This window comes from Nothoprocta perdicaria, unplaced genomic scaffold (assembly GCF_003342845.1).
Source record: "Nothoprocta perdicaria isolate Ctin4 unplaced genomic scaffold, notPer1 scaffold_148, whole genome shotgun sequence".
NCBI classification, from domain to species: Eukaryota; Metazoa; Chordata; class Aves; order Tinamiformes; family Tinamidae; genus Nothoprocta; species Nothoprocta perdicaria.
Genome location: NW_020454627.1, coordinates 108,673 through 125,670, shown reverse-complemented (window position 1 = coordinate 125,670; position 16,998 = coordinate 108,673). Strand labels below are relative to the sequence as shown.

The 16,998-nt window shown below is 35.6% G+C and overlaps 1 protein-coding gene across 1 annotated transcript in view; it reads left to right on the top strand.

Moving 5' to 3' along the window:
- Positions 1-16,998, top strand: part of MYO16 (myosin XVI) — a 272,053-nt gene that overhangs the window by 222,228 nt on the left and 32,827 nt on the right. Inside the window, exons 29-32 of the mRNA XM_026034575.1 lie at positions 2,177-2,273; positions 6,499-6,745; positions 8,599-8,906; positions 10,591-11,796. Of these exons, the coding sequence (XP_025890360.1) occupies positions 2,177-2,273; positions 6,499-6,745; positions 8,599-8,906; positions 10,591-11,796 (1,858 nt within the window). The remainder of the gene's footprint in view (positions 1-2,176; positions 2,274-6,498; positions 6,746-8,598; positions 8,907-10,590; positions 11,797-16,998) is intronic.

Here is a 16,998-nt window from a genome sequence, read left to right as displayed (position 1 = left end):
TTCTTAAAAGTGTTTTTGTGACTAAACACTGTCAAATAAATTAGAATTCAATGTTTAGTTAATTCACATACTTTAAATGTAGCATAGATGTTCTAGACATGTTAATTATGGGATTAATAGAGAAAGCGATTGTTAATTTTGCTGTAAGCATTGCTGGTAATCAGGCTTTTTATAGGCTTTGAAAATACAATCTTTCATCTCTTTTGATGCTTTTTCCAATGTTTCTGCTAAGTATTGTCAAATATTGCCCTGGTAGGGGGCAATGTTTAGAGACTTCCAGTAAGAAAGATAGAGGGTAACAATCATTTTGAAAAATGGAGGAAAATAAATAGAAATAAGAAGAAATTTGTGGTTGAGTATAGGCGCAAGTGAGAGAGGAAAAGGCTTGAATGTGATATAGAAGGCTTGTGGAAGAAAGTGAATTTTCTGTATCTGATCCTCGGTCTTCTGAGAGTTACGTTGATAAACATACTAATTATGATAATTAACTGCTATCTTCACTAGAGTTAACCATGTGAACAATATTTCAGTTACAACTTACAGAATTCTGGGTATGAGGTAATGTGAGAAAGATTAGCCGAAGGTGGTAGTAAGGAAAATTCCATGTATGTTAGGATGGATGGAAAAATATGTTGTTTCTTGAACATCTATCACAGAATTGTCAGGGTTTGGTAAAGAAGGGTGTAGTGAAAGGAATCAAAATAGAGTTGTGCTATCCCAGAAAAATGTTGAAGGCATGGGGGAAAAAAAAGGGCTTAAATTTTGGGTGAGGACAGGCGAAAATTTGTGTGGTTTGCTGAGGAAATTTAAATATAGTTTAAATAGAATTAAAAAAAGTTTAAACGTAGATTATATGTCCTGGTTTTCTATAGTTCATCACTACTGGTGAAGTATATCTGACTACGGCATTTGGATTAAAAAGTTGGAAAGATGTGCAAACCTTCCTGATAATACTTGTCTGACACATCTATCAAATAAATAAATAAATAAATAAATAAATAAATAGTGCAATGGGAAAAAAATAAGCTTGTGAACTGTAAGCAAACAAGACCTGGAATTTCAGTCAGACTTGCCTTAATTAATAAGTATTCCTATTAGCCATTCAAAATGAATAGCGAGATGGAAAATGTAATCTTCAGTGGAAAGCACATCTATCTAGTGTTGGTCTTTCCTATTTCTAAGGAGTGAAAGGAAATTTCTTCTAAAGAATTCCTGAGATGAAAATGGGCTGTAAGAAAACCATTACCTGCTCACTCGTGCAATTTTTTATTAACTTACTATTTGTGGAGTCGCAGATCTGTTGGGGCTTTTAAAGGCTATTAGGAAGGAATGCCTTTGAAAATTATACATAAAGGAATTTTAAAGGATTGTTTCAGCATGTTCAGAAACTATCAAAAGTATTTTCATTTGATCTAAGTAGCTAAATTTTCCTGTAAAAGAAGAAGAATGTTAACTGCTGTGTTTATTAAGACAAAGAACCTCAAAGAACGAGGTGAGTTAAACCATGCAAGTCTTCAGCACTAAAATAAGATCATAAGCTCAGTCAGTACTTTAGTCTGTATTTTTCACACATAGGTCACTAACTGTGACCTCTAAGACTTGATCCTAAAAGAAATTGCAGAATAGATTTAATAGGCAAATTTGCAAATTGGGATTCATAATTTTACTGGGCATTAGAAATCATTCTTGCTCTTGGCACGTTTTCTCTTATCCTCTAACTTCAGTTATTTTTTTCCTTTTAGACAGATGGCAACTGTCTGTTATTCTTTTTCTGCTTCACATAGGTTTATGGCGTTATCACCATTATCCTTGTTTACATCCCCATGTTATATAAATGTCAGAACTTATTTTCTATTACCTTGACTAGCACATTAAAATAATTAAATTGCATTCAGAATACTTTTTTTCCCAACTTGTGCTTAGCTTGAATTCTGTGGTATCTGTTTTGGACCTGAACTATGTGCCTTAGAGTTTGTTTGACTTTTCCTAATTTATCTTTTAGGACACCAAGTGATATTGCCCCGCTGAACAAGCATTGACATTGTGCTATTCTTGAATTGCAAATCTTGCCCCAAGTCTTAGCTGGATTTTAAATGTACTATCATTATTTACCTGTCATTATTTTGACTCTTTTTTTTCTTTATGTGAAGGTTTAACCCTGCTGTTTGTATTCTAGATAGGAGTTCGAAAAGTGTTTCTTAAATACTGGCAAGCTGACCATCTCAACGATTTGTGCCTTCAGCTTCAGAAGAAAATTATAACGTGCCAAAAAGGTAACAATTACAGAACAAATAATCATGAGCTATAGCTTTGCACACTGAGCACAGGAACATTGAAAAGAATGTTTTCTCCTTGAATAATTGTTGTATTTTATATATTTCCCAAAAGACACATTTCCAGCTAACTACTTATACAGATTTCTTGGAAGCCAGACTGACATTGGTAATGCTTGAAAAAGACTTTTTGTCTATCAAACATAATTTTATGGCAAACTGCTGGATGTGATTAAAACTAAGGATATCTTAAATATTTCCGTTTTATAATATGTTCAGTAATTTTTCAAAGTATCAATATCTCCTTTAACTTCTTGTTGCAAATTACAGATAGCAACAATGATGCAAAATTAGTATGTATACATATAGCAACACTAAATACAAAGTTAATCATTTAATAGTTTAGATTTCTTTATTTTTTCTCCTTTTGTTGTAGCTTTCATATCTGGCAGCACTTCTTATGTTTAGGTGTTTTTATTTTCACTTACGTCAGTGCTTTTATTAAGGTCACAATTACTTTTTTTTTTAAGGAGATACCCACTGCACTTGATTTCCTGCCACTTCTGCTCCCTTTCCTAACAAAAATTCAAATAACTGTTGAAAATTTGAATATTGCTTTGCATGAAGAAGCTTCCTTCACACAATACATTATATATGTATTTGGCTGAGGTCTTCAATAATTCCCATTAGCACCTTTTTAAAGGAAAATTGGAAGGCAGACACCTTTTTTCTTATAAGTCAGATGAATAATATTGCAGATATGAAAGTATATAAACCACTTTTCATTTGAGTTAGCTGTTCTTCACTGAGAGGATATAGTGGAAAATGTAGGAAAGAAGAGAAAACTCAAAGCTAGCAGAACCAGAATCAGAATCAGCAGTTCAGGAATGAGTATTGAGGACGTTATAGAGACTGCACCAGACTGCACACTGTAGAGATTGAAGTCAATTTCTTAAACTTCTGGGTTTTTTTTTTTTTTTTTTTTTAATGCAGCATAGCTATGTTGCATTCACTAGCAATAGAGGTTTATCCATTTTCCCTTCATATACAGAGTTATGAAAGAATTCAAATATTTATCTTTCTGATTCAAATTTATACAGAGAGTACTTTAATATAGCACTACACCAAAATGTAAAGCATCCTCAGATAAATCTATGCTTGATAGAGTCGAAAGAACAGGCATCTGCCAAACTCCGCCTGAATGGTGAAGATGATCTTGGCTCGTTACACATTTCTTTTTTAATTAAGCTATGTTGAAAAGGCATTTTCTGCAAATCTGTGCATCCAAAACTTCTCTCTTATCTGCAGTCTGGAAAAATTGAGATAATAAAGAACTTGAATGGTTAAGGGATAGGCAGACTACAGTAGCTCACAGAATAAACTCTTCCCAAGCAGCTACAGTTGTAAACTGACAGTAAGCTGGCTTTTTGGCACATCAAATTGCTCTGGGAGGTTGTGAAAACACTTGAGTCAAAAGGAAAAAACACCTCACCCCAAAATGTTCTCAGCCAAAGAGGCCATTTTTACCTCAGTCTTTCTGCTAATCTATTCAGCATTGCCACAGTTTAGAATAAAAATTAAAGCAATTCAAATAAGGATTTTCTGCTATTCTGAAAATTATCTGATGTCAAGAAAGAGGTCAAATTAAAGCAAAATTGTGTGTAGGAAGTTTTATTTAAACAAAGGATCAAAAATTTCAAGGGTTTTGTCATATTTTTTCACAACTGTAAGATCTACTTATGCAAAGTTTTGATCATATCAAATCATTGAGAAAATGTTTGGACCTGTAGAAAAGTCCATCCTTTGGAAATTCTTTCCTAAGAGCTCAGCTGGATTAGGAATTAACTTTAATACATTGCATACACAATAATTAATACATTTGTCACAGAAGCCAGATCCACAGCCTGCTTGAATTTCCACATTTCTGATATTTATCCTTAGATGAACTATAAAGAAATAGATATTTCTCTTCCTTGAGGGTGCTAACCTCAATTATTTTAATTTGCATAAGTGAGAATTACTTCGGATCTACATAAATGAGGAACAAGTGCAGAAGACAAATTGGTATTTGGTATGTGGTATTTGGTAGATGAAACAAAGCAGTAGAAGTCTAGGAGATAACAGTCTCATTTCAGAACATCTTTTTATTGAATTGGGTTCTGCTCTGTGCTGAACTGAAAACAAAATCTTTGAAATGCTCTTATAAAAAAGGAATTGTCATGAAATGTCCATTTTCAAATGGAGCTTTCAGTTAATGAAAATGTGTGCAAACAGAAGAGGGAGTGTGTGTCTGCCAATCTTCCTGACAGAAATTTGTTGAATGTTTCTTCAAAACCTCTCAAATTTGATGCATGTGCAAAGTTCAGAGTAGCTGCATGGTATCTAAATGTTGTCACTAGCTCTAAAGGATGTCGTTTTACGAGACATTTCTACCAGGCTACCTGCACCACTCCTACCTGGAAACAGTTCTGATGGAGGATTAACCTCTGTCATTTCTTCTCCTAACCCATCTTCATGGTGTTACTGTCTACTTATTTTTCTTCTGTCCAAGTAGAAATGCACACATCTACACACATAAACTTTTAAAAATGCATTGAAACTTTGAAAGACAGGCATTTTCCACATTCATGAAGGATTTGATGCTCAACCATTTATCAAATATCCTATCTACTCTGTAGCAAATGGTCTTAAAGAAAATTCTTCAGGAGAAGGAGTAATTCTGGATTATTACACTCTTTCCAATTTTATGTTATTGTGAGCAGTGAACCTGGTAATGCTCTGTACATGTGTTCATTACCTTCTCAACAACAATATTATGAATTCATACTCAGTAATGTGTATATCCAATGTGAGCTCTCATAAAATTTTCGACAGAAGTCAGCTATGAATTTTCTTTTCAACGAAATTAGGTAAATGCAATGATATTTCAGGTGTTTAAGGAGTTATTTTTTATTATAGAATGTAACTAAAGGAATAGGAAGTGGCATATTGGTTATAATTATAAAAATGTAAATCTTCAAATTTTCCCATTATAAATAATTTCTAAATAGATAAACCAGTATGATTCCAAACCACTGAATTTTGGACACAAGCACTGCTAGTATTTTAATATTAACTTTTCTTGTATTTCCTTGTATTTCATCAGCCAGGCACTGAGCATCTCTAAAACTGTCTTGTTTTAAATATATAAACAAGGACAGAGATTATAATAGAAAACATCTTACATTGCCCTCTGCTTCAACAAAAACAGCAAGAACAAAATACAAAAGCTTATTCTCACTAGTAACTCTCTTCCAAGCCAGAGCATAAGCTAAAAAAATACCAGTACCACATGCAGATAGAGGTTCAATTTAGGGGCCTATTTGCTAAGGGCCACAGAAGTACCCCTACCTTCTGTTTACAATCAGCTGGGCACTTCTTCAGTTCAGGAGATTAGATGGTTTAGTTTGGGTGCTATGCAGTGTCTATACTTACATAGGAAAACACAGAAAATAATTCAGAAATAATACAGAAAATACACCAAAATCTTATCTCAGCATGAGAGAGCTGTCAAAGATGATGCAATGCAGATGAAAATTTTAACCTGAAAAGTGCAGACTTGGTGTAAGAGAAACATTTCAGAAATTTGCATTAGACTTATCTCATTGTTTTGGCTGAAAGAAAATGGAGAAGAAAAAAGTCCTTGATATGATTTCTCACTCAAAAGTCTTGAGGTGGTTTTTATCATTTTTTTTATTATTATTAATTTAGTACACTGAAATATTTAAAACATTATTTTAAATTGACTACAACCAAAAAAAAGAAATTTGTATTCTTACTGAATTAAATCATAGGTTCAGTTACCAAAGGTTTTATTTGGAAACATAGGAAGTTTACAATGTATATGTATGCTTTTACATTCTGCAACATATATACATGTTTCCAGTTGTAGTATAAGGAACAGTAATATTCAATGAAACTAAACATTTTGAGTTGTGTTAGTTCAAATTTATAAATGAATTTACCATCATGCTTTCCTTTAAGCACTGCCGATATAAAACAAAAAGAGTTCCGTTTTAGTATGATGGTTTTATATGCAGTTGCATTTCTTTCATTCTTTGTATTCTTTTATCAGCTGAACTTGATTTAAATGCTTTTGCAGCAGAACATACAATATTACTGCATTATTCACTAATGAATTAGTTCTCTTTCATTGATCCATATATTTTTGCTTCTGTTACGATAGTTGTAAGAGGATTCCTAGCCCGTCAGCGTTTAATACAGAAGATGAGCATCAAACAGCAAGAAGTCACCTCAATCCAAAGCTTCCTGCAGAGCGCTGAGGATATGGGACTGAAAACATATGATGCCTTGGTCATTCAAAATGCATCTGACATTGCTCGGGAAAACGACCGACTCCGCAATGAAATGAATGCTGCTTATCACAGGGAAAAGTTAGAGGCTAGGATCAGACCAGAAGAAGTCCCTAAAAGGTAAGAAGAGAAAACATATTCAGTGCTATAGAGTGAAGAATTAAAGCACATCTCCAGTTTTAGCGCACTTCTTCCCAACTTACGAAGTCATAGAAGTGACAAGAGAGTTGAAAGTGGATTCTCAAGTATATGCTTGCCTCAAATCAATCTTAAACACTATTTTGTTTTTTTATCAGGTCATGCATTCCGGAAAGTTAAAGATACATGTTATATCTGGTTCAGGAGATGCTGTTTTACAGGAACTTTTTTAAGTCACTGAGCATTTATTATATACTTGTAAAAGGTCGGTTATAGTGGGACTTTAACCAAAGCAATTAAGCAAAGCAAAATTCCTCTGACTTCCAACACTAGGAAATTGCCAAGATGTTAAGCAGCTAGGAAACCATTGAAAAGCATTGAGGTCCAAACAAATAAATCCCGATTGTCTACAGGACTAGAGAGGTTGTCAAGAAGATCCTTTTCTCTCACTTAAAAATCTGCCACGTTTTTGTTGTTGTTGTTTGTTGTTCAGAGTCAGGATTTAGTTCTCACCACAGTTTCCAGAAATACCTGTGGTCCAAATCTAGTACGTACTGGAGAGTTCCTGCTTGGGATTGAATCCCCACATCTATTCACAGACATCTGAAAGGGCAGAGCTAGCCTTTGCAGGCAGGCACATTGTGTTTGCCTCTAATTTGCTGGACATACAAATGTTTATTCTTCCATAGGAAAATAATTCTCATCAGGAACAASTCCCTTTGCTTTCATTACTTTTGTCAGTAATTTTTATTAAAATGAAAATGGCAGTGCATCTGCTTAATTAGCTCCAAACATCCCAGTGATTACATATTGGAGGAAATGCTTTGTAGGAAAGACTGTAATTAAACATTACAGTGAAAACAAATTATCCACTGAGCATCAAGCTTTCATCTTTAGCTATTTCATTTAGTACATGGACAGCTGGCTATATCATATAGTTGAATTCTAGCTCTGCTGGAAATACAAAACCACATTTTTTAAATGCAAAATTACATCTGAGAAAAAAAAAAAAAGGTTATTTGTAGAATGATGACATAAGCATCTCCTACCTAATATAATATCATTCAAAATTTAAAAGTTTTCGACATCTTTACTTTGTAGGAATAAGTCATTAGATGAATATTTTAAAGAAGTCAGTTTATTGGAAGCAAGTGCTAAAGCATTGTTTCTCAGTACATATTAAAATAGCAAAAGCAACAGGAAAAACAATTCAGTAAGTGAAACTGTCTACAACTGTGATTTAAATGATAGGCTATTTATAATGATGTAGCCAAAATCAACAAAATAATAACTAGTAATTAAACTTAAAAAGAATATGTGTGGGTATCTAGGTAGAATATCCCCAGAAGCCAGAGTAACTGAGTAAAGGTCATCTAGTATTTTAAATCTTTGGATTATCTAAATAGAATTTACAGTTGTCTTTAAGAAAATAATGATAAAGGCTTAGCATTCACTGCCTCAGTAACTTCCTATTAAAATGGATTTCTGAGAAATTATCATTCAGATTGGAAACCCAGCTTTAGATTGTGTGTAACAATCAAAGTGTGAACAATTCATTCAGTGGATGTCTGATCAACAATATGAAACTGCTTAAGGAAAGCTGCATTTGTGCGGAAAAAAAAAGGGCCAGTGTCCTGATTTATCATAAATCAGGAAATGGAAGAAAGCTAGCAGCTTGATCTGGATTTGTTTGTCAGAAGATTACTACACACATCCCCTGGGCGCAGCAGGRGAGTTGGGAGATTGTTTACCAAAAAGCTGCTGTTATGTTTGCATGAACAGGTTCATTGTTATCATTTGAATAATGCATCTGGGCCTCTTTTCTGCGCTTTCAGAGCTGAGGACAAGGGTGGGAAGGTCCCCGAGGAGAGCTTTGCCGGCTGTCGAACGCCCAAGCACTTCCACTCCAGCTCTGTCCCTGTCCCCATGGCGGTGGACGGCTTGGTACATTCTGCGGCGGGATCATCCATCAGATCCCCCTCCCTGCACTCCGTGTTCAGCATGGATGATGGCAATAGCCTGCCGTCACCAAGGAAACAGCCTCCTCCCAAGCCAAAGCGGGACCCCAACACGCGACTGAGCGCGTCCTACGAGGCTGTTAGCGCTTGCTTGTCGGCAGCTTCTAAGGAAACCGCTAATGAAGGTTAGGCATAAAAGAGAGAGACCGGCACAAATGTTACTTTAGGTTATTGATTTGYGTCTCGCTTTGATGCTTTTAAATGCAGTCAAGCACCTTTGAGGAGCCCCACTTCCTTAAAACGTTTTCAGTGGCAATAAATAAAATTAGTCAATTTGTCATTTGTTCCCAGATCAGCTAATATCTGCTCATGTGTTCTAATTGCATAGTTTGTCAACAGCCAAAACAGATTTGCCCAATTCTCCCTAGAGACAAAGGGTCTTTGTCATCTTCAGCTCTGTTACCCTGTTGCCTATTTCGCTTCACCTTCTAAACTGTATGTTAGAATATCTTGGATAGTTAAAACAGAGTGCTTGAATGTTCAGTTTTGACAAGCTGAACATTAAATTTTGTCCTACTTTTTTTAGATTAGCATGAATAATTTGTGCATTCAGTCATACCACGTTTGTGATATACACAACTTGGTTACAATGACCTTTTTTTTTTTCAGTTAGAATGGAAGTGTTACGAAAGTCCCAGCCTGTCTCAGTGCATGGAAAAGCATTTCAGTTAAACTGTTCTGTCCTCCCTCACCCTTGAAATGAATGAATAGARGATGAATAAGGTGGATGTATTCAACATTCCTCCAATAAGTTAGAGTAGTCATGTTTTGTTGAAAGGGTCCTCCAAGTATATCAGGGAAGGTCCTTCAGGTTAGGCCTAAAGCTATATACAAACATTTTCTAATCTTGAAGCTCTTTCTTGCATAGTGATTATTGTTATCATATCCTGTTTAAATGTAAGTCAGTTTTTTCCTAACCTCCCCTTGGTCAAATTCCTTGGAAAGTCAAAGTGTAAACACTTTGGACTGCAGTAGAGCTTTCTGAAAGAAGGACAATTTGTATTCATATGTGTAGCCTTAGCACTAATGTTTATACACACTTACAAAATGCCTATGGAATTCTTCTGTATATTTGATATAATAGGACCAGCTTCTCTGCTGTACTGTTTTGCCAAAACTTATGTCAGTTTCCTGAACCTTCATCCAAGGCGAACTCTGATTTATGCCATCTAATTTTGGTCTTAAAAGACCTGTCACCTACTGATCTTAGCTATCTACTCCTTCCACCACTTCCTTGCCTGGGGGCTGTGAAGAGATGCCTAGTTTTGTTATCTGTATACTCAGTTGGGGAATTCCCCTTAGGCTGTGGCATTCCCTGACTTCATAAATTATTTCCACACAGCAGCACAAAAGAAGCAGAGGCAGGCCTAAAATAATGCCTGTGATTAGGGTTTTATAGATATTTACATGAAAGGAGGATATTTCAGTTACTGTCAATAATATATATGCCAAAGCAGCAACATCCTGAAACTCCTAGTTTACCCTTCTCCCTTGGGGAATGCGCATTTATAAGAGACCTTTCAGTGAACATTTGGATTCAAAAAATAATCTCTCAGGTGTTTGCATCTCACTTTTTAGTGACTGTAGTGACAGGTAAAGCAGATATTGTATGCCACTTGGCAAAGGCTTGTGGCCTGGAAGCTGRAAGTTTGTATTTTGTTTCCTGTATGCTTTTGATTGGCTACCTGCTTTCATGACTATCGCTCATTATAAAAATATGGGCAAGATTTGAAGGCTTAAGTACTGTACCTGTGCAAGGGAAAACAGACTTGGATCTGTTAATAACACATACCTTTTTCACTTTCCTAGTACTGACCCGTCCAAGACCACACAGCGATGACTACAGTACAATGAAAAAAATCCCTCCCAGAAAACCAAAACGAAGCCCCAACACAAAGCTTAGTGGCTCTTACGAAGAAATACCTGGCCAAAATGGCCAAAAGCCAGGGGAGGTGAAACAGGCAAGCACTGTAACTAAACCAGTCGTCTATGATATTGTAAATGTACAGAGAACAGCATCTACTGAGGGGCCACAGCATGGTACTTTGAGTCTGTATATGTCACAGGAAGAGGAGGAAAATGAGCCCGTGTATATTGAAATGGTAGGGAATGCAGTGAAGGGCAGTTCTGCTGAAACAGAAAGCCCAGAGCAAGGAGAGTCTGTATATGAAGAAATGAAGTATTTTCTACCAGAAGAAGGGAGCAATGGTAATGGAATAATTCCAGTAGTCACTGGATCTCCTCCGCTGTTCTTTGAAAGCAAAAAAAGGATCAATATCGAAGAGCTGGATGGAAACAGTCAAGTAGCTTTCAATTATAAAGACTCATGTGACATTCCAGCCCCTTTCCCAAACCTGCTCCCTCACAGGCCACCACTTCTTGTATTTCCTCCAACACCTGTCACGTGTTCACCTGCTTCTGATGAATCACCTCTAACACCACTAGAAGTCAAAAAGCTTCCTGTCTTGGAAACCAACTTAAAATACCCTGTTCAGTCAGAAGGCTCAAGTCCATTATCACCACAGTACTCCAAAAATCAGAAAGGGGAGAATGAAAGACCAGCATCTCCTGGCTTGGTTGTGTTCAATGTTTCCAGCAAAGTGACTCCTCCTTCAACACCCCCTCCTCCTCTCCCACCACCTCCTCCTCCAATACCACCTCCTATTTCCTACCGGGCTTCCACGCATTTTGCATTTCCTCCAGACACTTGTGCTRGTTTTCTGATTAATACAGGAAAAACAGGAACAAACTCAGATCTGTCAAAAGTACCTCAGAGACCAAATTCTGCTCAACTTGGATGCTCATCTTCTCCATTCTCTAAACTGCCGTATTCCCCGAAGTTGGCAAGAGCAGATCACAGGAAATCAAACTCTAATTCATCAKCTTCATTTCCATATAGTCCTACAAACTCAAGGTCATTGACCAGTCCCCTTGATGAGTTAACTAGTTTGTTCAACTCAGGACGGAGTGTGCTACGAAAATCTGCAGCAGGAAGGAAGATCAGGGAACCAGAAGGTAGGACTACTACATGCTTCTGCTTCTGTATGGTCTGTTCCTTCTGCACCAGTCTTACATTAGAAAGTGGTAGAGTTAGTAAAAGTACCTCCAAAAAAGTTTTTTATTTGAATTTTTGGGTTTTGTTTGTTTGTTTTTTAAGATCTTCTGTGGTCATAAGGCAAAAAAATAAGAAAAATAATACATTATGTATGAAAAGTATAAGCCTTAGGTGTTCGCTGTGGTATCACCATTTCTGTCATTTTAATGTGTGTCTTTTAATTTAAGACACACATATTTAATGGATTTTTTTCACATACCAGCATATATGTTAGGTGATGTGAGAATTAGTTTATGGTATCAGCCTCTGGCAATACCTTGAATGAAATATGTAATAATATTTCATTTTACTATCTTCCTGGAAGACAACATATTTTAAGATTGCATTATTTAATTTCCATGAAAGTGTGAATCTGGTAATACTGCCATATTTCTTCTCCTAAATTAACCTGAGACAAATATGCTGCCACAAGATCTATTCCCCTGTGCTATCCTTTTGTTCTARTTCTTCCTCACATGTACTAATGAACATATCCACATATTACTTGATGTCCTGGCTTTCTACTATCTGTAGAACATCTTTTGCATCTGTTGCAAGAAAACAACTATAAAAACAGCAAAGCTTTCCATTTTGCTAACAGTTTTTGGAAACACACTCCTCAGGCCCTATCAGCTAGTTATTTGCCTTGTGCAGATAATGGAGTATTTAATGATATTACTGTAAGATATATATCTTTTCCGAATCACGAAAATTCATCTTGAGGTAAAAAGGTTTTTAGGTGCTCTGTAAGGATGAAATGTTTCTGACCTAAGTTTCTCAATTTAAAAGCTAAATATCTAGTCATCAAACTAGGCTATAAACTACACTTTCATTATGAAAGCTGGATTCCTCTCACATTTATCTCTCCACTAGAGAGAAGAACATTTAAATAGGTAGCAAAGTAGAATTTTAAGTTCTCAACTTTCAAAGTCAATTAATTAAGTAAAGCCTATCCAGCATATCCACTGAGTTCAGCTTTCATTTCATTTTCTTTTTAAAAGAGTGCTTCTACTCTTTTACAGTTGAGAAATGCAGTGCATTTCATACAGAAACTTTTCCCCATACTAACATTTCCCAAACAACATGACTTGTGTACAACATATAATTTATATAAAATGTTATGAATTTAAAATTCAGCGTGATAGACACTCCACACTCTTTTCTCTACCTCTTCACTTCTATCTGTCCTTATTGCTGTGTGTAGCATGTTCAAAATGGGAGATACAAAGTSCCATTTTTGAAGTACAATGCCAAAGAGAATGGGATAGATTATCTTCTTAGTCATTGTCTATATGTACTACTCATTGATTTAAGTAACATATCCTGATTTATGTAGATGTAATAGAGCAGAATCAGATGCTTGAGCTTATTCTGGATATGAATGTATCTGTATGTCTGCTGGCTTGTCACTCCCCCACTCAGAACCTGTTCAGCGATTGATCTCTTTCAACCAAATATGAGAAGGAGGCAATGATTTCAAAAATACATCAGAGAAACCACTGCAGATAGAGCCCTTGTGGATGTTCCTGACCTTGAAAAATTGTTTTTTGGACTTTTTATTTCCCTAGCTGCTGAATTCATTCCCTTGTGAGTTACAAATCCCAGTTTCATCAGTTCCTGGTCTCAAGAGAATGCCTTGTTTGTTACTTTAAGTATATGAATTGATGAGATTTGTAAAAGGGACGTTACAGTGGGTTTGCTTTGACAGAATTAACAGAGAGCAATAATAATCTGTGAATATGTTCAAGATATTTTTATGTTGGGGATCTTGTTTTATTATATCAGTAAGACATTCTATTCACTGAGAAGTAACTCCAAGATTTTAAAGTGAACTGTTTCCATGCAGCTATTCTAAGTTCACTGAAWATGCCTTGTGAATGAGTGTGCTATGTCCACTCCAACCAAATCAGCAAATTTACTTTTATCATATGCTACCAATGTTGCTTTGGGTTTGAGAATTTCTGTAAATTCAATTTTCAACCAAATATGACCAAGAATAGAATTCAACCTGTGTCTCTTATGGGTTGAAGCTAGTACATTAACAGACCATGCCATCTGAAAGCTCTGAATTTACTTTTCACATGGAAAACATTTTACTACTAAATATTTCATCAAGAAAGCACTAAATATGAAAGGTCAAAGTTCAAGAAGGACATACAATAACAAAAAAAAAATAAATATTTTATGAGCCAGGGAGCTACTGTACAATGCTAAGCGCTGTTACACATGAATAGCTCAATGATGAGTAGATGGATTGGAAGTTATGAAGAAATACAGTTGAATGTGTGAAGAATTTTTACAGTTCACCATGTTGTGTACTTTTTGTGTTCAGTCCACTCTAGAAGCAGCTGGACTAAATATTACCTTTTATTCAACTTCTAATGCAGTGTAATATGGCAAGCAGTACAGTGGACCATGTTATGTGAAGCCAGAAGTTGTCCTGGTCTTATCTTGTGATCTTTTATCACCTCTTGCCTAATGCATATTAAGTTCTTGGAAGACTCCTCCCTTCCTCAAACCTTTTTATTTAGTAGTAGTAATTTACCTATATGAGGTTATATGGTAAATTTATGAAAATTAAAGACTGTATCTAGAGTAGGCTTCTATAATGTTGAGTGATTTTGCTTATTAACATAAGTCAGAATYTTAACTCAAAATAGGAAATGGAACTATGCACCATTTTGAGGTCAAGGAAAACTTTTTACAGAAATCAATGTTTCTATACCAGTTCATCAGCCTTGGAGATAAAAGTGTCTTTGCCAATAAAAGTGCAATACAAACAGACCTCCAGCATGCCTCCTTCTTACCTGAAGGAGTAATTTCAAGGCCTGAGAACACTGATATCCTTGTGCCTCCTGACACCTCTGTGGGAAAAGATCATCTAACATGGCAGTGAAATGAATTTGTGGTTTTGTGATGGACYGCTGGCTTATTGTGAACTGAATCGAGATCACCTTTCTTTCACACAGGCAACAAAACAATAATTAAATGGCAACAACTTTCATTACCTGCTGGCTTACCTTGGATATATCTGACTTTTTTTTTTTTTTAATGTAATAGTAAGCAGTAGTAGCATGAAGATGTTCAAATAATGATAGAATCACAAAGTATGCAATTTCAAAGTATTGTGCATGTCATAAAAGAAATTTTCTGCTCTGCAGAACTTGTAGTCTAAATCAGCAAAACAGTAGTAACTGGAAAATGAGAAGTGATTTCACCAAGGTCAGAAAAAAGAGGTTGTCACTGAAGCTACATCTGTATTGCTAAACATGTTCTTTTTTTTTTTTTTTTTCTCATTCCATGTCAAATGAGACCTGAATGCAGATTAGCCATAATACACACACACACACACACACACACACACACACACACAAACATCCCCTTTTCTTCTGTTCCACCTGGTTTCTGGAGAGAAACCTTAGCTTTCAGATCAGATAGATACAAACTAAATGAACGTGTGTTTCCACATCTGCACCCCAGGATCTCTAGGTGGGGATATTAGATTTAAAAACAGACATCATGAAACCCAGTTCAATGCTGTAAGCACAAAACCATCCTCCTAGCAGAATGTACAAACTTTTTTGAARAGTGTTTCTCACTTTTCAACCTGTAAGGGAGTCCTGGGAAGGAAGGGGCTTTTTACATGTTGACATATTTCATATTTTGTATTTGTGGAGCAGGGAAGAATTATGTTCCTCTCAGCCTGTATGAGTACACAGACTGCTAAGTTGATTTCATACAGTTAATAAGCTATCCCATGCAAAATTGAATAGTTTCAACTTCAGAACAAAAGATGGAGTAATGCCCACTCCATCATCCATGCTACATCCACCCACATTGGTGGAGTCATTATTCATATGGATAAGGGATAAATATGTATGTATGTATACAAGGCACATACACCCCCACAGACATGGGGTATACACATATGAATATACATATTCACAAAGGTACTGAGCAAATGAAATTCTAACCTGAGAGAATTTGCTCACAGACAGACTATTAAAATAAAGCCTTCTCTGCTTCATTTTGTTTAGAAAAAGATGACATAGATAATTCATGAGCCTCTGAGTCTAAGAAGGTGCAAACTTGCCATGAAGATTTAGGTGCCCAAGTCCTAAGAAATAAAATTAAGACCTTTCCTTTATCTAACTCTTTAGCCTACGGGATTGAAAGTTTCCTCAGATGTCATTAGAGTTTCGATATAAGTAGACCTGTATGGACAGGTCAGTACATACTTCAGTGATCCAATCTTTTCAAAACAGGTTAGCAACTTACATAGTAGTAACATCAAAGGTGCACAAACAACAAACAACAGATTGATAACAATGTATCAGTAAGATGTTTATCCATTTTTTTTGGTATACATTAATTGTCTGGGTCCTTACTGTACCTACCTTCTAAGAGAAATGTTTTCAAGGTACTTCACACATCAGTGAGTTATTCCATCATCTCCAATTTAAGCACTAGAAGTCAGAGGAGAATAGTTGCAATATTTGCAACATCTGACAGATGCAGATATTTAGTTTTACCTGGTCATGACATAATCATGCCAAATGCAGTTGGCTCAGATTTGGAAAATTACAGGATTTATTGTGTATGAATATGGAATACAATCCTGACAAAAGCAGGCATATGGGTAAATAAATTCCCTCGATCAGCAGATTAAACTGCTATTTTGCAACTAACTTCTCAACAGTGAATTGCAMATTAAATTCCTACTGGGATTTCTGAGATGAAATCCTAGGTCCTTATCTTCTAAGCCACTCAGTTTTTCCTCTTACACAACTTATTAAGATAATATTCATATCTGAACCTTATTTTTCCTACATTATGTTGATGCAATATAATAGTTTTCTTTGTGGCAAAAGTTGTAACTTACAAAACACAAGTAATACAAAATCTGTATTGTCAGTTTTTATCTTCTTTTGCCTGAGAAAGCTAGAGAAATGATTACATGAGACATTGCACTTCCATAACATTTTTCAGGTAACATTCTGAAAGCATTAAAACTTTAATGAATTAGGCTTCACAACACTTCTCAGAGAGAGATTAAAACCAGTTTATATAATGGCCTTAATTGACAGGGAATGAGGATGACTTTCTATGACTAATTTTCAGAT